Raw genomic sequence first — 24,528 nt, 5'->3', positions numbered from 1 at the left:
GAATAATAACACCTACTGTTTCTATAGCACCACCAGCCTTCTAAGAAGTGGAGCATATCACGTTTCATTAATCTGAATGGCAGCCTGCCTGTCAAGCTGGGATCTAGCATTACTATTCTCTGCATACTCATATTGAAATTGAGGTCATTAAATGAAATTATTTTCTCAGGACCATAATCCCTGAGACAGTTAAGGACTCATGATCTGTCTGCATCTTGCATACTCTGTATGTTCTAGGTTGCTGTGTATCCACTGTCCTCTGGGCCCTTTCATTACTGTCTCCTGTGAACATCTAAGACATCTTCTTAGACTAGGGATACTGACAAAAATGAGCCACAGACGTGCACGGGTGCCTTTTCTGGAGACGTATGGTTATTTCCTTTCCTGAACAGCTTGTTTCCCATTTCCATGGTCTTTCCCTGCTTCCCAATTCAAGCATCTCCTCAGTTCTTGGCCAGCAACACTACTTCTCTCTCCCTCCAGCACCAGCCTAGAAAATTTCGAGGATGGGAGACCTATAACATGGGATTACACTTGCAGACCACCCAGGTCCACCCACCACTCAGATAAGGGTATACTTGTCAAAGCTGAGTCAGCCCCTCAGTCAGTAGACCCTTTCTGCTCTTGTGCATTTTGGGATAATTGTTCTGTTTCCTAAAGAACCAGTCAAGTTTTCTTTTCCTTCTGGAAATTCTCCATTAGCTTAATGGTTGGAATTGGTTAGCTCCACTGGACTAACAAATCAAACAGCAAGTTCTTTCTTCCTTTCTTTTTATCACCCCTCTCTCTCTTCCTTCCCCTCCCTCCCCTTCTTTTTTGAAATGGGGGTGGGGGGGTCTCACTATTGCCAAGGTTGGGCTCAAATGAGCCTACTGCTTCAATTTTTACAAGTGGCTACGAGTCTGCTCCACCATGCCTAACTAAAAACCTTAGATTTTTAAAAATGTTGTTTTTCTTCTTTGTTTTTTAAAAGACAGGGTTTCTCCGTGTAGTGCTGGCTGTCCTGGAACTCACTCTGTACATCAGGCTGGCCCTGAGATGTGCCTGCCTTTGGGATTAATGTATGCTCCATCACCGCCTGGCTTAAAATACTAGATTTTAATGGCTTAACACTAAAGCGTTTCTTACTCATGTCAGAATGTGACCTGGTGAAAGAGAGAGGCTCCTTTTTGCAGAGGGCAACATCTGGTCCAAGTGCTCCGTCTAAGCAACAAACGAATGCATAGCTTTAACTGGGACACCCAAACTTTGAGGCTCAAAGGACACAGGAAGAGGGAGCACAAAGGACACATGCCAGGAAATACTGCCATCATGATACAACATGGCCAATGGAGAACTGCAGGAGACTGGGCCCTCTTTCATCAAGACTAGAGGAGATTTTATGGGGCCCCACCCTGTCCTGAGAAGATAAAGACTTCTAATGATTGTTGCTGAGGTGGAGTGTGTAGTATCAGTTTCTTACAAGTGTAGCCATTGGGGGATTCCCTATGTTCAGAGGGATGGCAGAGGAGTGAAGGGTGAATGGAATTAGGACACACAGTATATACATATGAAATTGTAAAAAAACAAAAACAAAAACCCAAGTGATTTGAGCCAGATGGTTGTCCTTTAACACTGACTCAGGGATTTGGGCTTCAGCTTCACTAAGTTCTTAGATATCAGCTAAATTGACGAGAAAAGTCAAGACAATTCAGATGCATTTCTAATAGTCTTAGACCAGAAGTGACAAGTTAGTTCATTTTCATGCTACTGGCTACACTTAGTGACACAGTCTACTTGATTACCAGTGCAGCCTTTCTTTGTGTGTCTAGGAAAGGAAGGAAAAACGGACGTGGTAAACACTAGTACTGTTTGTTGTGGTATGCAAGGATGTCTTTCCCTCCAGCCCCTGGTCCAATTCTCTGCTCACTTTAACTTTAGCAGCCTAACAGTCAGCTAAAATTAGGATTCTTTTCTATGGAACACAGGTGGGGTGATTTCACTTCTACTGCATCTGCCCACCAAGCACTCAATGAAATCACAAGCAGCATTTGCATTGCTGAGTGGCCTTTAATATTCTGATTTTCAAATTCCTAACTCCAGGCTAGACTTTGTCCGTGCACACGTGTGCGTGTGTGCGCGCGTGTGTGTGCGTGTATGCATGTATAAATGTGTGTGTATACATATATATATTCATGTACATATAAACGTACATATATGAATATGTAAAACTGGGCATTAAAACTTCTACTTGGATGTCAACAGGCATCTCAAATGTCACAGATACACAAAGGATTCCCAGTCCTGCTCAACCCTCTGCACCCACAAACTTACTCATCAGTCCTGAGTGATCTCAGCTAATAGTAACATGATTTTTGGATTATCTTTGGAGGTAACCGTTCCTCCTTTCTCTCCAGCTTGTAAGGAAATCCGCTAAGCTCGGACTTCAGAACAGCACCAGAATCTGATGCCATCATCAAGGTCCCGACATTATGTCTTCTTAGCTATGCCAATGTCTACGTCTACTCGGTCCTCCCCTTGGCCTCTTTGGATCTATGTACATGTACAGTCATCAAAACAATCTCTTGTGAAACTCTTCAGTGGCTTCTCTGTTTATTCTGTACAAAGGTCAAGTGTCTAGCAGGGTCACAGTCTGGTCTCATCACCTCTCTGACATATTATGTGGCACCATTCCACCCTTCCTCATTCTGTACTGCGGTACTGTGTCAGACATTTGGGACCTTTCCTTGTTACTCTCTGCCTCACTCACTCACTCACTCACTCACTCACTCACTCACTCACTCACTCACTCATTCACTCTCTCACTCACTCAACTCACTCACCCACCAACCCACCACCCACTCACTCTCCGGTTGTCAACATGGCCAATCCTTCATCTCATCCCTCTCTGTCCTCAGAAGTCACCTTTACAAACAAGCCTTCTTTGACTTTCCTGTTTAAGACCTCAATACCCATGACATTCCATTCCACAGCCTCCTCCTCTGTTTCATTTTCCCCAATGGCATCTAACAAAGTAAATTTTATATCCATTAATTTTTTTCCCTTCTGGAATGTAAGTGAGGTTCACCTAGAATCCAGAATGGCCCTTCCGGGTGCACAATAGGTCCCAGACAAAGTTTTTTTAATGACTGGATAAACATATGAGGAAATGGTGCAAGGAGGCCGACAACTGCTTGAGTCTCCACGCCGGAGGACACAGAGGTTCAGGCGATGCTTCATACAATGACTCCTCAGTCTAGAAAATTTGCCTTTATGGTTTTCTAGGCTAATGGTGGTGACTTGGGGTGGTGGAGGGGTTGGCTCTGTGATCAGGGTGGGTGGGTACTGCCTTTGTCTCTTGCATTGCCCACCATGTCCCTTAGAACTTCTTCCTTGATAGCCTCACCGGGTTGAAGATTGACAGTATCCTGCACCTTAGCATTCAGTATGTTTCATAGCATTACAGGTGGCAAAGACCATCCAACAATAACCACACTGTCTCACTGTTTCTTTGAGGGTCCCAAACCATCCTAGAGACATTAACATCTTTTATAGTTCTATAAATGCCCCCTGAAGAGAAGACATCACGATCTTGCCATGGCCATGCACTTGGTAGCACCATTGGGGATGAACCTCATCACACCCTGGGGTCAGGACTCAACAGGCTTCTTTTCTTCCTTGTCCTCAGATTTTCCTACCTTTTGGGGGGGGATTTTGAGACAGGATCTCACTATTTAGGCCTGCCTACCTTAGCCTTGAACTTAGAGATCTGCTTGCTTCTACCTCCTGAAACTTTTTCCTCTCCCCCTTCTTCTTCTTTTTTTTTTTTTTTTTAATGAGAGTACAAAAGATTTGTCCCAAATTGTTGAGTGATAGGAGTTGGCAGATTAGTATAAGTGTAAAATATTTGTAACAGCTAAAACATGGTTATGGGACTGGAGCAGTTAAGAGCATTGATGGCTCTCCCAAAGCATCTGGATTCAGTTTTCAGTACTCACATCAGGCAGCTCACAACTGCCCGCAACTCTACTTCCAAGTTACCCAGCAACCTCTGGCCTCTCTGAGCACCTGCATACATGTGGTGCACATAAACTCATGCAGATGCACACATACACACACAAAGAAAAAAATAAAATCTTTGAAAATCAAACTAAGGCCACTTGAAAGGCTGTATTCATTTCTACCCTGCAACCATCCTCTCTCTGTTTGAGCCTGAGGACCCTGAGGACACAGGGAACCAGATTTTAAAAAAAGGTGGTGGCACTAAGAGACTAACCAACTAAACAGCAGTGTGTTCATGCTCCTTGAGGTGACCCAGCAGACTTCTGAAAAAGGGTGGTGTGTATACCTCTTCTTAGGACACACAGCCCATTCCTATCCTCTGTACTTCACAGACCATGGACTGAATTTCATGACTGTGAGGCCACTTCTGGGATGGTGAGCATCAAGCCAGAAATGTTCTCCAGGACCATTGTTAAGGAGCTGTTTGCTGACCTATCTTTAGTCTAATGAGTAGTGGGTGACTTGGCCTGAGATGCCTGGAACACCAGCCACCATCTTCTCAGCACCAAGTACAGTCACATCGATAAATTAAATGATCTGTTCAATTATGGAACCAAAGTACTAACCCTTCCACCTCTCTCTGTCTCTCTCTGTCTCTCTCTCTCTGTCTCTCTCTCTCTCTCTCTCTCTCTCTCTCTCTGTGTGTGTGTGTGTGTGTGTGTGTGTGTGTGTGTGTGCAGTTTAAAGGCCATGAGTGGCTCTTGTTTGCAGGCAATCCTTTGTCAGGTCTATGTAGGGCTAGACAGTAGTTGAAGAAAGGAGCTGGGTTTGTCCTAAACTGAGAGAAGAAGGGAGGAACAGGGTTGCAGTTTGCTTTAGGAACTTTCCTAGTTCAAAGAGGAACTCTCAGACTGAGACATACAGTGTTGGCTATGTGGCATGTGGAGGTGTGGCAAGTGTGAGCAATGGCAGGCTAGAAGTTTAGGATCATGAAGGTGAAGGTATCTAGGGAGCAGATCTAATGTGTTTTCTTAGAAGGCTCAAATGCAGCTAATTTCCAGCAGATAGTTTTTAGAGTGGTCTTTACTTATTTGCCATTTCATTCAAATTCTATGAAGTCATCCACTGTGAGCCTACAAGGACTCTTCAGTGTGTGCACAGCAAGCAGCACGAAGGTAATACCTAGTGCACGGTGCCACTAACAGTGTTCTGAACAGAAAGGAAAGGCTCAAGGCAGGCTGTGGGACATGCACAGATCTGCAACCGAAGATGCCACTGGGGCTCATTTATTAGTCCCACTATGTGGTGGTTTGAGTGAGAACAGTCTTCATAGGCTCATATATTTGAATGCTTAGTCACCAGGGAGTAGCACTATTTGAAAAGATTAGAAGGATTAGGAGGTGTGGCCTTGTTCAAAGTGTGACACCTGGGGCAGGCTTTGAGGTTTCAAAAGCCCATGTCAAGTCCAGAGTCTGTCTCTTCCTATGGATCATGGTACAGCTCTCAGCTACTGCTCCAGTGCCTACCTGTACACTGCACACTCCCTACCATGATGATACTGCACTAAATTTCTGAAACTTGAAGCAAGCCCCCCAATGAATAATTTCTTTCATCAGAGCTGCCCTGGTCATGGTGCCTCTTCACAGCAATAGAACAAGGACTAAGGCACACTAGAACTGAAGAGCTGTGTTACTATTAATATAAACCCATGTTAACTAAGGGAACATATTTGGATCTACTTATAACTGAAGATTCCAGGAACACAAACAATGAGAAGGTTTTCATCATTTAAAGCTGAGATATTCCCAAAGGAACAACTGAAGTGTGGTCTCCAGTGCAGCAATGCTCAGAGGTCACTGGATGGGGAGGGCCCTGAACTCATCAATGGATTAATCCATGGGTGAATGGGTACTCATCGAATGACTACTGTGAGGGGGGTAGAAACTGCAGAAGGCAGTACCTAGTTGGAGGCAGGGTGTCACTGGGTGCCTGCTTGGAGGATGTATATTGCTTGGTTCTTTGTCTACCCTTCTCTGCTTCATGGCTATTAAGAGGCTACCAACTCCCTTCTGCCATGGTGCTCTGTGTTACCTCTGGCCTAGAAACCATAGAATTAAGGGATTATGGACTGATACAGTGAACCAAAAGAATTCTTCTGCCTTTAAGTTGTTTGTCTCAGTGATTTTCTTTTCCAGTGACAGGAAGTTGAATAACACAGAGATGACATAGGAACTATATGGACAAAAGTCACCTTATAGAGCCAGAAGTAACAAGCCCAATACATAGTCAATTCGCTCTTAATTAATACAACCCAAAAGGGCAAGTGGACTTTTATTGGCTGTCCACAGGTGCAGTCAGTGTCATCATACTCTGAATAGATCTGAACAATGCCACAGAGAAAAGTATTTGTATCAAGGGTTTGACTGGAGAACAAACTCCAGGTTTTGTAACATTTGTTTACGGCTTGGCTTCCCTTACATTTTACTGGATAGGTATTACATTTTGATAAATAATTTAAGGACCTCAGATATTTTAAAAGTTCTTAAAAGAACCTGGCTTAGAGAGATTAAGAAGACCCATATTCAAGTTAGAATTGGGAACAGGCTGGGGCTTAGGGGCTTATGTTCTAGGAAATATGAGGTGGAGCTAACAGCCATTGAGGAAAGCCTCACTACAGAAAGTAAGGTTTTCATTTGTGTATGTATATATTTTAATATATAGTTTTGGAAATGTGTAACATGTGTGCACGCACACACACACACACACACACACACACACACACACACACACAAATGGTTCTCAGACAGAAATCACTAACAAATGAACAATTGAGTATCACTTCCTGAGACTACTTTGAATTACTGGAAGTTTTGTAAGTAGTTTCAGAGAATTGCAGAGTTGGAATAAGCAAGGAAGGTGTTCTTGTTCCCATTGGGAGAAGACTTGCATCTGTCTGACAAATAGCTTGCTACTTGGATGGGCTGGATTCAAAGCATTTACATTTATGATCTCAGCTAACTCTGGTGGCAACTCACTGATTGCTACACCTCCATTCACTGCAGCTTGAAAATGGTGACCCTGCTCAGGACCATACCACAGCTGCCATTGCTGTCTTCTCTTTTTTACCTAATACCTAAGAGTCTGCCCCCTGACTTGACCCTGGTTACTTTATCTTTGAATGGTTTATTCTCTTTCTTCTCCCAAGACTGTAGAAGAAATGGGAATGGAGCAGTCTATGATGACTATGTAAAGATACCTATGTGAAAATATTTCAAACTTACGCAGTTCACCAGCTTGCCATTCTTCTGCTCTGTGCAGGTAGTCACAAATACTATCTAGCAAGGGACTGGAATCTGGTATCTCTTCCACTTCACACATCTTGTTTATAATTGCTGTGGACTAAATATGCTAGGCAAGTGCTCCATCACTGAGCCACCTCTCCATCCCTTTCCGTTTCTTCCATGTTAGATCTGGATGAGTTCTGGTGGTGCAGATGCTTATTCCAGTACTCCCTACTGTTTCACATATAACTATCAACATTAATATCTCCACTGTGAGTCTGAAGGCATCTAGGTTTGTGAGCCTGGAACCTAGTGGTAGATATCATCTTCTACTCATTATGTTTTGGGCCTCTGACATGTTATGAGACAGCTGTGAAAAAGCCACAAGGTTGAGGAGGTACTCCTGGGCCTCAGTCATGAGGACATGGTTTATGTGGTGCACAGCTTGCAAATGGCTGCTCTGGAGTTGTACACTGCTGGTGCTACACAGAGGAGACTCCGTACCACAGACAAAGCCCACGGGTGCTCAGGGTTATTTATCTCCAGTCTTCTGAAAGTATGGAGACTCAGAATGACTGAGGGATCATAAAGAATATGAAGAGTGATCAATTTAATGGATCACCATTCTAAAGCCCATCTTCTGGGTCCCCTACCTCTCAAACCACTGTCATCTCTACACAGAGTAAGCCTGGCTATTCATGTCCCCAGAGTACCAAAATGACTGTCTTCACTGAGGTAGATAAGAAACCCGAATAGGGGATATTTTCAACACTGATGAGAAAAGCAAATTTATACTTCTTAGAATCTCACTGCATTAATGGTAAGAACTGTTGGTTGTTTTGCTTTTTCTTTTCCTAAGCGAGAAAGGTCCTGTGAATTCTTTCGCCATTTTATTCTTAGGGGAAATCTGAAGATCCATTTGAAAGAGACAAGAAACAGCATTGATTTGAATCCTACTCAGAGGACTGCACCAGACCGCGGCTGAACCACTCAAAACCTGAAGGCTAAGTGAACTAGAAACTTCGAGGGCTTGGGCCCCAGGTGATGCTTAGTTCTCTTAAAGAAGCACAGTCACTTTGTACTCATGCTTCTGAGGCCTCAAGTATATCAAATGGAAACTGAATATGCTACAAGTCAACATGTGGATGACAGGGACCACAATGTGGCACACTGCACATGTAACTCTATACCTCCTTCTTTGCCATTTAAAAAAAAAAGTCAATAAACCCCCTGTAACAACCACACAAATGCACCAAGTAACTGTACCTCTTCAGGCAAGCTGACCACCAAGTCATCTTTTGTCTGTCCAACCAGTGCCTGCCAAAAGTATTCACTGCATGCAGCCAGCACGGCCCGGTGGGCTCGGAACTCCTTCCTCTCCACAATCAGAGTCACATCACAGAGAATGTCCTTTTTCCGTTGGTCATTGAGGCCGAGGAGGATGTTGGCACAGTGGACTGTGGACTCATACACATACATGGGGGAGTCAGGCTTCTCATCCACAGACATGCCGTTCAAACCCTGGAAGAAAGAAAGGCTGGGTCAGTACTCCATAAGTGCAGAGAAGGTAAGAATCATTCATAGCTCCTAGGTCTTCCAGCCAGGAGCCTGGCAGAGGGGAACAGAATTGCTAAGTTGCACAGTCACTATGGGTCAGCATTAACAAAGTCAGAAACATCTGGAAGGCTGAAACCTATTATTTTTCCTTCTACTTCTACTCACTGCATCTCTTTATCCTGTATCTTTTAATGGAACACCTTAACACTGGGTAGTTTTGATTTCATTAGGAGGCTAAAATGGAACTTGAATGTATAAAAGTCTAATTACTAACAGATTTGTGTTAAAAGGGGACAAATAATTTAGAAGTATTTGAATGAAGTACATGTAAGATCCTAAGCTGAAATTTGGCAAAGGCGTTAAGTAGACTAAATATTAATCATGAGATATGATTCAACAAGTGCACTAAAGTGCACCCTCTGCCCTTCATAGCAGAATGTGAGCAATACAATATGGTAGTCACTCATGATGGAACAATGCCATCATTATCTCAGAAGACCCAATGAACATCTTAAGGAGACAATGTAGAAATAGGAACCATGAGAAAAGATATACTCAAAGTAAGATTTACAAAGACTCCTTTGCTTTAAAAATGGAGTAATTAAGATGCACTGTCCACAACTGAGTCAAAGGTTGGGTTTTCAGTAATGCTTGTTCCCAGCATAAACCACAGTAGCAAGTCCTCCTTTCTTCAGCCTTTACTTTTGCTTCTGAAAACAGCGTACATGATGCTGCAATGTTTGGAGTATGCATCTGCCATTTGACATGTGTATGCAACTAGGAAGACATCAGCTTCATCAAGATGAACACACCATCCCCACTTAACACCTGCTGTAGCCCTTACCCTTCTTGGTAGTGATGCAACCACTGCTTTCTTCTAGAGTTGTATTTAAATGGAATCATTCATTACTCTGTCTGCATTATCTTCCTCGGAATAATGGTTTTGTTGTCCACTCATGCTGTTGGATATCAAAGGTTTGTTTCTCCTTACATTTTGCTGTTAAAAATGTAAACCAGTGTACCATGATGGAAATCAGCATGGAGGTGTGTCAGAAAGCTAAAAGTAGACTTCTCATACGACACAGATGTATAGCTCTCAGGTATACACCTGCAGTTTAAGCTGGCAAGCTGCAGAGATACTTGCGCATCTGCATCTACTGCAATGTGACTGAAACAGCCAGGAAATGGAAAAAAAAAACAGCCTAGATGCCAATATATAGACTAGCGAATATAGAAAATGTGGGCACATATGCAATAGGGTTTTATTCTGCTTTAAAGAAGAATGCCATATTATTAGCAGGCAAATGTGTGGAACCGGAAAGTGAAATTAGGCAGACTTGGAAAGATAAATTTTGCATGTTTTCTCTTATATGCAAAAAAATCTATATTTAAATATGAAATTAGAATGGGGTCTATATTAAAAGAAAATAAGGGAAAATAAAATACCTCATTTTCTTTCATATGTAGAATCTATACACACACACACACACACACACACACACACACACACACACACACACACCAGCAAATGGTGGGGGAAGGAGGGACAAGAGAGGGAAGTGGGACCAAACGTGAGCAACATTTATAATCTGTATCTATGAGAACATCATCATATGAGTGAGGGAGGGAGATTTAAAGAGAGATGGGAGGGTTGGGCAGAGGAGGCAGGAAGAACTAACATTAAGGATTTTTAAAAGGTCACACCTACTACTTTGTAAGCTTCCTAAATATACAAACGTATAAAGGTATGTTTAACTGGAGGTATCCCATATAGGAGACCATGCTCCTCCCAGAAGCCATAAGATGCCAAATAAAAATCACAGTATCATGTGTGAGATACCTCCCCTCAAGATGTTGGCTAGTGGTATCATAGACACCCCCAAAACAATATAAGATATCACAATTAGTCTTGACTATTCACCAGAACTTGATGGTAAAAAAAATGTATTGATGAAAATATCATACACATTTGTAATGGGACATGAAAAAGTCAAATTGGTACTGACCAGGAAGCTTTCTCCCCGCAGGATAGCTTTCATAGTACTGGAAGGTGCTATGCAGGCTGTTGGGAGAAAATGTCATCAACAATCTGTGAACCCTGTGATCTATAATAGTAACTGACATGACAAGATACTCCCATGAACCTTGTGATCTACAATAGTAATGGACATGCCAAGATACTCCCATGGATGCAATAGTGGCACAAATTTTATGGGATAACCAACCACTTTGTGATCGAATTGAAGGCTCCTTTGTTCAGGAGGAAACAAATGTCTGATACGATAAATTTGATCAAGAACCTATGGTTAGAAAACTCCTAGGCCCCAGAGGTGAATATGCTACTATTCTTCTCCTAAACAGACCACCTTCTAAATTTTTTATCTCTCTTTGTGCAGCGAATGATGGCTGAATGCAGAAACTTACATCTGGTCAAAGTTCACAGAATAAAAGTCATGGGACGCTCACAACAAATGAGAAAACTGTATTAACCCCCTCTGAAAGGTTCAGGGATGATGGTGGAAGGAGGGAAAGAAAGGTTCTAGGATATAGAAGCTGGGGAGAATTGGAACAAAACAGTGTTTTGGCAGGACTTGGTAGGACTGACACTCGTGAACTTACAGCAGCAGGGGTTGTCTGCACAAGATCAAGCCAATCAACATTCTAGCATAGAGGGAGAAGGGGTTCATTAGTCCCCATCCATAAATGAGGAAAGTTGGTTTTCTTTAAGTGTGTGTCCTCTGGTAAGTCCATTGGACATTCCAGTAGATGGCCACACAGCATGAGTACATGGGCAGCTCAAACTGAATTTGATGTGCTAGAGAAAGAGAAGGGAGGACACATGGTTTGGGAGGTAGGGAGGTAGAAACGGAGCTGGGAGGAGTTAGGAGAAATGGTGGGAGTGAGTATGATACAAATAGGTGTATGAAATGATCAAATAATAAAAATATAAAAAGTAAATACCATTATTTTGTATGTCAATTAAAAAGCAATAAAAAGAAAAGTTTGAGATTGTATTTACTGCATGAACACAGTATAAATTTTAAGCCATTCACATCAACTGATGGCTACCTGACTATTTCCAGTTTGGGGCTACTGTAACTATAGCTGCCGGGAACATCAGTGCTTAAGATTTCAAACAGACAGGTACCTGAGTTTCTCCTGGGTAAGGGTCCAGGAGGTGCATGTACAAGTTTAAGTTTTTAAGAAACTGACATGTGTTCTCACACGATTGTACCATCTTATCTTTCCCTAGGAGCATATGGGTTTTGGTTTTTGACATCTTTGCCATCATTTGGCACAGCCTATCTTTGTAACTCTGGGCATCCTTGTAGCTGTAGCATGATACCTCCCTGTGGTTTTGATTTGCATCCTGTAATGGGTGGAGATGCTGAGGACTTCCAAGTGTTATCTGCCACTGCCTATTCAGATACTTTGTCTGTTTTAATTTTTAAATTTAATTCTTGAGTCAGGGCTCTTGAGTCAGGGTCTTGCTTTAGCCCAGGCTAGTCTTCTACCTCTGTCTCATGAGAGCTGGGAATATGCACAACATCATGCTAGATGCTTCTGGTTCTAATCAGATTGTTTCTTACTGTGGACATTTGAGAGTTCTTACTGCTCTCAAAAGTCCTTTTTCCTCCAGTGGGACATTGCTTGTTTTCTTCTCTTAATATTTATTCTTAAAGTTTTCACTTGATAAAATCCAATTATGTAACTTTTAAGAAATATATTGTGCTTTTGGTGTCAAATCTAAAAAAATATTCTTAGTGCTGTAAAAGTATTAATATATTTTCATATATTTATAACTAAGTATTCAAATATCATTTAAAAGTGTCAAATGCCGATTTTTTTATTGCTAATATACACATACTTTTTTTTTTTTCAGTGCTGGAGATCAAACTCAGGGCCTCTTGCTAGAATTCTAGGCAAATACTCCACCACTAAGCTACATTGCTAGCTCCAAGAAATGATTTTGTGTAAAGATTTTTCTATCCTGAAACTCTGCCTAAATAGCTTACTAGTTCTCACAGCCCTTTCTTGAAGCTTCTGTAACATTTCTACAGTGAAGATAATGCTGTCTGTAAATAAAAACATTAATTTCCCTTTAATCTGGATGCTTTACATAGTTTTGTTACTGACCATGTTGCCAATGGCTCTAGCATAACACCGGATAGAGGTGATGAGAATCAAAACCCTTGCCTTGCTGATGTGAAGGGGGAGCGCCTCTCATTTCACCAGGTGCATGATGTTAGCAACAGGTGTTTCACAGATGCTCATGCTGTGCAGTTCCCTTCCATTCCACATCTTTTCACTTGCATTGCTTCAATTACGAACCTGTCCTCAGAATCCCAGCCCTGGGGAGGCTGAGGCAACGCCACAAATTGGGGGCTAGCTTAGGCCACACAGCAAGAACCTTCAGAGAGAAAGACAGGGCAGAGTAGGAGAAGAGAGGGGAAGAAGGAGGGGGAGAGAGGAGAGAGGGAGAGGAGGGGAGAGAGCAGGGGAAGGGAGGTGAGGGAGTGGTTCAGCACCTTTAGTTTTGTTCCTTTCCCCTGTTTAAGATTTTCTCTTCATCATGCATTTCCCCATGGAAGCACTGGTATGGTCTCCTCCTAGTTTCTTGGGTCTGTGTCTGTGGAGCTTCCACATCTACAGACACTTCAGTGGATCAAACTCAGGTCCTATCACTTGCATGGTAAGCACTTTGCCAACTGAGCTATTTGCCTAGGACTCTAGTGTACTAAAAACAATATTTCATGTGCTTTATTTTTAATTCTAGCCTCAGTTTTGGCTAGAAGCAAAAATCATGTATTTATTTTTAACAGTTGTTCTACACACGTGTTTATGGTGTGTGTACATGCATGTGGCACAGCATACATGTGGAGATCAGAGGACAACTTGCAGGTATCAATCCTCTCCCTTTGCCAAATGGGCTTGGGAATCAAACCCGGTGCTTGCCTTTCCCACCCTCCCCTCTCCAGCCATCTTAGTAGCACTCTAGATTTAGTTATTATTTCTCTAGTACTTTATAAGCAATAACATATCATATTGCTAATAATTAAAATGTAAACTATACTCTCTTAAAATGGTTTACAAAACATCTTTGTCAGAAAAACATATTAATTCTTTGTCATTCAAATAAAAAATGAAGCATTCGTAAAGCTGATTATTTACAATCAATTACAAATGACATTAGATGAATAACATTATAACTGACAATTCAGTTAAAACGCTCCTAAGTCATGGAATAAAATCAAGGTCTCTGGTGTCTGTTTAACACTTGGAAGTTGCCAGTAAATTCTTTACTCCTTAATAAAGAATACAAGTGTTTTCTGCTGGCTTCCTTTTTAAGAGATTTATTTTATTTTTAATTGTGGCTAGTTTTATGTCAACTTGAAAGAAGCTAGAGTCATCTGAAGGAGGGAACCTCAACTGATAATTCTGTAAGAACCAGCTGTAATGCATTTTTAAAATAGTGATCAACAGAGAAGGGCCCAGCCATTGTGGGTGGTTGATGTGGGATGATGTCCTTCTGTATGCTACAAATATGTGTTGCTTTTATTGGCTGACAAATAAAGCTTATTTGGCCAATGGCCAGGCAGAATTGAGCCAGGTAGGAAATCCAAAGAAAGATAAGGGAGAAAGAGAGTGAGGGAGATGCCATGTAGCCACCAGAGAAGCAAGATGTGAAGTAACAAGCCACAAGCATCATGGTAAAATACAAACTGAATGGGTTAATTGTGAGAGCTAGTCAGTAATATGCATGAGGACCTGGCCAGACAATTGTAATTTATATTAAGCCTTAGAGTGATTATTTGGGAACTTGTGGGAAAGATGAGAAACCTCCATTTATCTCCAGGCTGGTGGTCCTGGATTCTATAAGAAAGCAGGCTGATAGAGACATGGAAGGTCTCACCCTCCCTGGGGAATGGGTGCGGGATGGGATGGGGGGGGTTAGTGGGGGAATGGGAGAGGGAACTGGGATTGATATGTAAAATAAGATTGTTTCTAATTTAAATATAATAAAAATAACATAAAAAAGAAAGAAAACAGGCTGACAAACCCATGAAGAGCAAGCCAGTACTAGCACTCCACCATGGCTTCTGTATCAGCTCTAGACTCCAGGTACTTGCCCTATTTGAGTTCCTGTTCTGGCCTCCTTTGATGATGAGCTACAATGTGGAAGTATAAGCCTTTCCTCCCCAACTTGCTTTTTGGTCATGGTGTTCCTTCATAGTAACAGAAACCCTAACTAAGACATGTGGGCATGTGCATATAAGTGCAGGTACCACAGAGGGAAGGAGAGGTCACTGGATCTCCTGGAGCTAGAGTATCAGACAGTTATGAACCACTGATGTGAATGCTGGGAACTAAAGTCTGGTCCTCTGTGACAGCATCAAGTGCTCTTAGCCCCTGAGCCACATCTCCAGCCCCACTACTGTCTTCTAATTAACTTTAATTTCCTTGGAATGTTTCCAGGACTTTGTTATCTATCATATCAAGTCTCAATCCTGATTTCTTTCCTCCATTCTCAAATTATTACACACAGTATCCTACCACACCCAGTTTTTTCCATTAGTCTACACAAAGTACTGAGTTAAAAAGGTTATATGCACAGGTTATATGTAGCAGGCAATACTCAAAACCTGGCTGAACAACCAATGTTCTAGGAAATAGCTGACACACTAAATTCACTGGAAGAAGGGTTATGATGGGGACCTAAGTTTAAATTTTTCTTATGGGTAACCTATATCATTATAACTATACTGAGACAGAGGCTGGCTTTGCAGAACATAAAGCCATAAACTGAGTGACATAGGAAATGGAAGAAAATGCAGAACGGAAGGGAGGTGCAGTGGCCTCTGCTCTTTCTTCAGCCGGGGCTTTGACCTGCTCTGTGGATTTGGACAAACTGCTTCTCTTTGTTTGCACCCAATTTCAGGATTACAAAATGTAAACCATGGACCACAAGTTGGGCTGTGATCTTACAGATCTAAAATCTTACAGCAGGCAGTTCAGGAGGCTGTGAGGGAAACAGACAAAAGTCAGTGGTTCTCAACCTGTGGATCGTGGCCCCTTTGTTAAATATCTCCAGAAATATTTTCATTACACTTCACAACAGTAGCATTAATTATATTAATGAAGTAGCTACAAAAATAATTTTATGGTTGAGATCACCACAACATGAGGAATTGTATTAAAGGTCACAGCACTGGGAAGGTTGAAGACCCCTGACCTAAGTGACAGTAGAGTTGGATATTAGGATATTACCCTTTAATTGAGAGATACTTTCTTTTTTGAAGACAATTTATGAATACACTTATACTGTAGAAATTGCATCAGATAAAAACTTGTCTCTGAAGGTTGGTTACAGGAAATGAAGTAGACAGTGCAAAGGGACATGGGGAAAAGCACGATTCCAGTCTCCTGCTCTGCAGATCCCAGATCAGGAAGATCTGCCAGAACACACCATGGTATTCCTAGGGAAGGCAACAACTTTCTTAAGTAAAGTTTTTCAGGAACTGAGAACTCAAGTACAGAGGACACCTGGGTGCAACATGGATAAGTGATGCTGTGTTAGTGGCTGCAGTCCTTAGCCTGGTCTGGGACTGTCACCAGAACAAGCAAACATGAATTAAAGAATATGTCATTGGGGATGTTCACCTGATGTTCCACTGAGGTTGGAGTGGGGTCCTAACCTAACTTTGAAGAGGATGAATCACATCCAACTAGGAAGCTGAAACCATTAATAGTAACAAAACAAGGCAGAGGGGAGATTATTACATTCCCGGACATAAGCAAGGCTGAGCTCCCTCAGAGGAGGGTCTTGAGGACCCAACCTTTTCCTAAGAGGGTTGGTATTGAAAAGAAAGCGGAGATAGCTGTGTATGGAGCCCCAGTTGACAAAAGAGGTTATAAAGGTCACATTAACATGGATATCTACTCTTCTGGCCAAATCCTCAAGTAATTCTTGAAGTCATTTAAACAATATTAACTCTGTTCACCAAACAGTATGAGCTGAAATATATTTGGGGTGGTAATGGGGTCTGAACCCAGGGTCTTCCACATGCTTGATGTCTGAATTAGGACTCCTATTTCTATGACACAGCACCGTGATTGAAGCAACTCAGGAAGGAAAGGGTTATTTCACTTACATTCCCACACCACAGCCTATCACTGAGGGAAGTCAGGGCAGGCACCGGGAGGCATGAGCTGAACCAGAGGCCAAGGAGGGGCGCTGTACTGCTTTGCTCCTGGTGGCTTGCTCAGCCTGCTATCTTATACCATCCAGGACTACCCACACAGGGGTGTGTCTACCACCTACCAAGGCAATCATCAATCGAGAAGATGCCTCATAGGCTTGCTCACAGGGCAGTCTGATTGGGGCATTTGATTCCTTCCGAAATGACTCGAGCCTGTGTTAGGTTGACATGAAGTGCTTGCTCAGCTTTGATCCGGCGATTTTCTGGATGTTGTGACAAGGCTCCTGGATAATACTTTCTGCTACAGTTGTCCCACTGTCCCCCTCTTCACCTCTCCGCTGATGCTTCCCTCCAGCCTCTCCAAGCACCCTGGAACGCACTGTTTTCAGCTCCTTCATCCCTCAACATCACGAGCTTCTGTGAACAGGGATCTGACTTTGTCTCTTTTGTGCTATCACTGCATTGCTGTACACACTGCTTTCTGTTTCCCCTCATTCCTAATGTTAATTAAGCAACACTTGCCGCCTAATGCAGCAAATCAGCAGGGATCGTAGGATCTAAGAATGAAAGAGTTCACAGTATGGGGAGCAAGGATCCCAGAATAGCATGCAGGAGTCTGACAGCCAGTCTTTACTCTAAGCAGTAGACAATGTGTTAAAGTATGTAGACATTAGCTGAAGTCAGATTGGGAGAAAGCCTTCCAAAGGTTCTGATTTGGGTTTTGGCTGGATCTCATTCTTTGTGCATGCCAAAAACCCCAGCTGCACATGTGCTCAGCACACACACCCAATCATTTCCTCATATGGTTCAGCAGGAAAAGCTAATTACTACTATAGTGTCATAGCTTGTTCATCCCCTCAAAAGAAGCTACAGGGACCACAACTCTTACCAGTCAAAAACACAGTATTAATGAATGCAGGCTCTTTCCTTAACGTATCCACTCTTCATTCATTACTGGATCATGTGCAGATAGTAACATGTCTAACAGTTCTTATGCTAAAAAGTATAATTCACCAAGTTAGAAAATCCACAGTGGGAAATCTGAAAAGCTGTAATTCACAAAAAAAAAAAAAAAAAAAAAAAAAAGTAGAACATTAAATTTTACAGACAACCTGTCATGTCTAGAATGCTTGCTATGCCTTGTGGGTGAAGAAAAGGAGTAAATTACAAACCGTTTCACTCTGCGCTCCCCTACATTTCTCCCAGAAACAGTGCTTTAAGTAAATACTTTCGTGAATCAAACACTAAATTATGTGGCAATTGCTGAGTGAATTTCTGCTTTTATCAGGCATTTAAAAGTTATTTACTATAAATCTGCAAGGGCTAGTTTTTAGAGGAGAAAGTTACCGAATCTACAGAGATACTCGAGTGCACAGAGCTATTGAAATGGCTCTGTTATTACTTTTGGATTGGAGATACTTTCTAAACACACCAAACTTCCCACTGAAAGTGGAAAGCACTTCAACTTCAGTGTTTCCTAATGGAAAAGTGAGTGCTTGTCACTTAATGTCACTAATGCCTCAGACAGCTAAGGGGGGCCTGCGGTCCAGCAGCTTTATTTTACCCACACATTGCAGCTGCAATCTTCTGGTTTAGCACCAAGGGGATGGAAATTTAAGGCTGTTGTTTGGACTGAAGAGTTTACATCACTGAGTCCTTAGTAGTTCTCAGTGACTCCCCAAGTTTAGTATAAATGCCCATTTTCCTTGATCTTTCAGGAAGAAGTGCAATCTACTAACACCTTTGTGACAATAGTTTTTACTGCACAATTGAAAAATCCACCCAAATGTGAACAGGGAGAAATCATGAGAGGCCCTGCATCTCTGGTGTTTCGTTTGTTCTTTTATACAGATCAAAATACAAAATATTCTAAATTCCAAAGTATCCAGTAAGACTGTAGTGACACACATAACTTTTCCTATTTAAACATAATCTGAGTGAGGACTCTGGGCCTGCCCCAGAAGCTGACCTGGAAAATATAGATAGGACAATGGTAGATGCAGATTGTATGGATCCATCTAACACAGAATTAAAGATAACACATAAACATCAGCTGGGAAAGAAGTACAAAGTCTGACAACACTGAGTTTGTAATGCTGTGAAGCAACAGGAATTCTTGCTGGTTGATAGTTGGCTTAACAGCTCTAGAAAGCAACCTCACTATCTAGTGAAGCTGAAGGCATATGTAGATTATAACCCACAATTCCATTCCAAGGTTACATTGTGGAAATAGTCCTGAGTTCCTGATGGAACATTCCATGAGAACATTCTCAGAAGCATTACTTATAATAACCCTCTAATAGAAACAATGTAATGTCTGTCAGTAGCACTGAGGTATACAGTATTTATAATACATTTATATTATTCAATAACAGTGAATAAGAGCCACGGGTAGCATGCAGATTAATGTCACAAACCTAATGTTGAATGTTAGCCTCTAGGAGAAACACAAAAATCATAATATGCACTCCAATTCTATTATTGTGTTAGAAATGAACAGATTTTTTTTGAATTTTTTTAATTTTAATTTTAAACAAGCTTGTTTTACATATCAATCCCAGTTCCCTCAGCCTCCCTTACCCCACCCCCCACCTCACCCCATTCCCTTTCTGCCTCCCGGTGAGGGTGAGGCCTTCCATGGGGAATCTTCAAAGTCTGAGAAATGGACAAATTTTAAACACCTACTGATATATAGTATTATGGAATAAGCTATTTGTATTGCCAACAAACTCATTCCCAGCATGATGATCTTGGAGGTAGGGCTTTGGGAAGTAATAACATCATGTTATGACAGTGGCATCATCATGAACAGCGGTAGCTCCAACACCAGGGATCTACCTTCATTCTCTTTCTGCCTCACAAGGACACAATTGGATGATGGCCGTTTAAACCAGCAAAGCCCCTATGAGAATATGACCTGCTGGTACCCTTGTTCCAAATTTCCAGCCTGCACCACTGGGAAAGAAATGCTTGTTCCATGCCACTCAGCATGGAACTTACATGTTTTTGTATCCACAATTAATTTTTACAAAAACAGAGTCTCCCTGAAACTAGAAGGGTCCAGGATCCCCAGGCTCTGTTCTACCATTAACTATTTTCAGAGATCCTTTGCTTTCCTTTCTCACAAAAGACAAACCTGTTTGTGAACCTCTGTTTTCTTATTTGTAACACGAAGAAACAGGTGAACTCAAAAGTACCCCTAGTTCTGTCATCTGAGTTCCTATGAAAGTACAAGACCTTTGGGGGAAATCTTGAAACACAGCACTTCTAAGCACAGTTCCTAAAAGGAAGCTAGATATGTTGGAAACAATGTAACTGGTTGGAGGAAAAATGCCAGTATATAACTGACTGAGATGTACAGAGAAAGAGTGTCTCCTTGACTATGTGAACCTCACTGTCCACAAACAAAGACAGTAGGAAGAAAAGATAATCAGAAGGCAGTTTCACATCTAGTAAAGCATAGTGACCCCCTGGGTGGGGGTGGGGAGAAACCTGCTCTCCCCACCTCAAGCAGTGCTCTCTATGAGAAAAGACTGGACTCTGTGGCAGCATCTAAGAGGATATTGGTCCTCTCTTCCTCCTGCATCCCTGCCCAGTGATCTCAGGTGGGACCACACTGTTTAGGAGGTCAGGGAAAAGGCCACAGCTTGAACTGAACAGTAAGATGGGATATAAACTATTACTGTCAAATGAACATGGACACTGAATTGCCATGTGAAATGACATGCCAGGCAGTCCAGCAGGAGTGGCCACTATCAATGGTGGCTGGGGTGACAGTGTGGGTATGGGCAAGAGAGGACAGTGACAGCAGAGGAGTGTGGAGCTGGGAAGAAACTGATGGGCCAAGCAGTTATAGAGCCACCTAGCATGGAACTTTTGTTCCCCTTTGACCCTTTGATAGTTTTTTTTCTTCTTCTTTTAGTTGTTTTTTGTTTGGTTGTTTTTGTGGCAATCCTCCATCTAAGTGACCAGATAGATGCACTCCTGTCTACTGTCCTGGGTCAGATCATTTTCTACTATTGGCCAGTTGTCCTTTCCAAATTGTTAAACTCAGCTTGTCTCTGGTGTCACTTTGCTATGGTCTCCATTTATATTCATTTCCCACACATCAATTTCTGTTTCCCATTAGCATCTGCCTCTTAGAGGGCAGAGAAATGTCATCTCTTTTCTAAATTTTTCTTTATCAGGGCATCTGTGTGAAATATTCTCTCTCAATGTCCCCTTCTAGCCAGTCGAATATTCCCCTCGAGCTTTGTGCTGTTAACGTGCAAAGAATCTGTGAATAGTGATTAGGAGGCTAAATGAGGGTGGTGAAGCCTGTTTACCTCATTAAGGATCCTTCAGGGAAAATTTGAGGATGGGAAACTGAGAGATAAGGGTTAATACTAAAAGAATAAAAGATCCATTTGACTCAGAGCAATCTTCAGTCTGCCTGGATTCTATCAGACACCCTTCTCCATGGGGAAATCATTACAGAGAAATGACATGCAAAGTGCACCATAAAGCGTCTGAGTCAAACCAGAGGGAGGATGACTCAACGGATCACTTTACATTTTAATAGAAGGAGCTGCAGATCTGTACTGAATGCTCAGTTCAACAGGGGCTCACTTCTCCCCAAAAACGTCTCCATCGGGTGGGAGGGGAGTTCCCAGAATCTAGCAGAAATTATTCTGTCTTCTCAAAAAAGAACCGAGTCAAAAACTCACAACAGAATCAAAGATTAAGAAAAGACAACAGATAGTCAAATGTGGAAAAGGGGGACTGCAAGCCTGCCTAATTCTAGCTTCATCAAGACTGTCAGCACTAGGACCGAACCGGAGAAACTGTTGTTTCTGGACTGTTGTAAGTGGACTTTAGACATTTTGGGGAGGCAGGCACAGAAGAAAAGGAGAGGAAATGAAGAGGGGGCAGGACAGAGGTGAACACACAACACCAAAATGCTATAATTAAAAACAATGTTGTTTTCACTGAGTCAGTTTCAAGAGATTTACCATGATAATTAACATCAAAAGTTTAGCCACCAGGCCAGTGACAATACTGGACTGGAGTTTGCACTGAGGTAGTATCAGTCATGTCACAGTTGCTAGCACAGGGTAGTTACTGTCTGCAGGTGCTAAGATGTAGAACTTACCAAAGGTAGATTTACTGACCATGAGTAGGATGCTAGAGACTGCATTGTTGAAGCTAGTCCTTCCTTGTGTGCAGGACCACCTCCACATACACAGTAAGCAGAAGGGTTTGCCCGTATGGAAAGAGTATCTGCAGCTAGGTGACTGTTCATGCCTGTGATTTCTGCTGATGCTCTCCCAGGCTCCCAAGAACAGGCACAGCTTATTGAGAGAAAGGAAACAGTCACAGCTTCGAAGGCTGCAGAAATGCAGCCTTCATAGAGAACACTCTATTTTTGTTCTGATGTAATTGACATTACTAGTGTGTATGTTGTGTGAGCATGTGGAAGTCAACAGACAACCATTAAGAATCAGTTCTATCCTTCTTTGTGGGATCTGGGGATTTAGATTAGATCCCCAGACTTGCATGGCAAGCACTTTGACCTGCTGAACCGTCCTTCTGTCTTCTAGATAAGAGACAACTTGCTTTTTTTCACACACTGGGTCTTGTGGACATGTTCTGTTCTGAAATGTTGTCTTCTCTGCAGGAACGCAAGCAGAATGGAGGAGGCTCAGGTTGCATACAACTCACTTGGCATTGAAGGAAATAAGAACGCAGAGTACCAAATCAAAGCTCACTCAGGTAGTGTTCTGAGAAAGGTTGTGGATTGCCAGTGGAGTCTGCCTCGGTTCCTCCTCTTTCTGTTCCACTTAAAAGTGATTAAACTCCCAAGGTGAATTCCAAAGTGAAGATGGGTCAGCAGTTCACTAAATCTCACTTCAGGTTATACAAGGACTTGGACCATCTGTGACCACACAGGTCAAATGGAGGTGGACGATTAACACAGGTGAAAGTCTTCCCGAGAGCACATGGAAAAGGCAGAGGTCAGCAAAGTGGGCTGAGGGAAGACAGAAAGCGCAGAGGCAGGCAGCAAGGGTAGCCACTTCTTAGAGTGTGAACACTCTGTTAAAATGCAAACTGCCATGCCACACCTCTCACACCTTTTTACCTTACAGAATATCTTCTGGATAAAGCAAAATGCATCAAAGAAAAGACCATTAAAATATTTATTTTTATTGATGTATATATGTGTTTGCCTATATGAATGTATGTGTGTGAAGGTACTTTTGGAGATAAAAGAGGCCATCAGACCCCCCTGGAACTGGAGTTACAGGCAGTTGTGAGCCATGTGATGTGGGTGCTGAGAGTCAAGTCCAAGAACAGTAATTACTTTTAACCAGTGAGCCATCTGTCCAGCTCTCTCTTGCTTTTTTACAAGAAGTCAAAATTTGTACTGTTATAGGGAGAGAGAATAGCCTTTGTCTTAATGGTCAGGAAGGAGTCCCTCAAAGCCATTTGGGTATGTCAGCAGTGAGAGGTGGTTTAACTTCCCACTTCTCCTTCCTTCCCTACATAGAGGGCTAGCATTGGATCCCTGCTTGCCCACTTCCTAGATTACAGCTGCTGCACATTAATCAGCGTCTATAGCTCTTGTTCTTTCCATCTACAGGAGATTACCTGGGATGACACAACAGAGTGTTTAGGATGCTACTTCTGTAGTAAGCGTGCCACAAATAAAAAAACTCTCTCTGTCTCTGTCTCTCTGTGTACCTATGTGTGTGTGGTACTGGGATCAGATGCAAGGCCCTTTGTACTAGACAACTGCCCCACCACTGAGCTACATCCCCAGTCCCAAACTACCATCATGAGAAACAACTATTAGCACATTATATAGATTTGTACTTCTGTACACAGAGAATGTCTCATATCTGGGTAAATAGGGACAGTTGAAGAGTGGTGCTTGTTTTCATTTGCACACATTTTCTTTTTAACTTTGGTAAAAGGCCAATTTGCTTAGTCTCCATTCAAGGCTGTAAGGATGGGATAAAAGGTGGGCTCTCATGCTTCTTGGCAGCTTTGACCATGACATCACTGTAGCCTGCTTTCCACAATGTCCCCTAGGGACCATGAAGGTCACAGATCTAAGAGCTCTGGAGAGCATGAAGCAGTCAGCTTACATCAGGAACCATCCTCCTCACTACTTCAATTCTACACACCATTAGACCAAGAAAATCTTCTCTTATGGACACTTACTCCTGATATATTTCTCTCCGATGTTAAAGAAGTGCCTGGGCAAGTGGATGGCACTTGAAGAAACCATCCTGAATGAGGAAACTCAGTCACAAAAAGAGGAACACAGTATGTACTCACTCATATATGGATTTTAGACCTAGAGCAAAGGATCACCAGCCTATAATTCACACCACCAGAGGAACTAGGATACAAGGTGTATTCTAAGAGATTCATATAAAGTCCCTCACAGAACTGGGAAGGGACAAGTCCCCCAGAGCTCAGGGGAAGTGGGGGGGGGTAGCGAATGGAGAGAGAAGTAGGAGAAA

The 24,528-nt window shown here is 42.2% G+C and overlaps 1 protein-coding gene across 1 annotated transcript in view; it reads right to left on the bottom strand.

Annotated features, from left to right (window-relative positions):
- Bach2 (BTB domain and CNC homolog 2) overlaps positions 1-24,528 on the bottom strand; it is a 341,417-nt gene that overhangs the window by 72,185 nt on the left and 244,704 nt on the right. The window contains exon 4 of the mRNA XM_051187483.1: positions 8,529-8,783. Coding sequence (XP_051043440.1) covers positions 8,529-8,771 — 243 coding nt within the window. The 5' untranslated portion in view covers positions 8,772-8,783. The remainder of the gene's footprint in view (positions 1-8,528; positions 8,784-24,528) is intronic.

The sequence above is a fragment of the Phodopus roborovskii genome, unplaced genomic scaffold (assembly GCF_943737965.1).
Source record: "Phodopus roborovskii unplaced genomic scaffold, PHOROB, whole genome shotgun sequence".
NCBI lineage: Eukaryota > Metazoa > Chordata > Mammalia > Rodentia > Cricetidae > Phodopus > Phodopus roborovskii.
This window is presented reverse-complemented; position numbering and strand designations above follow the sequence as displayed.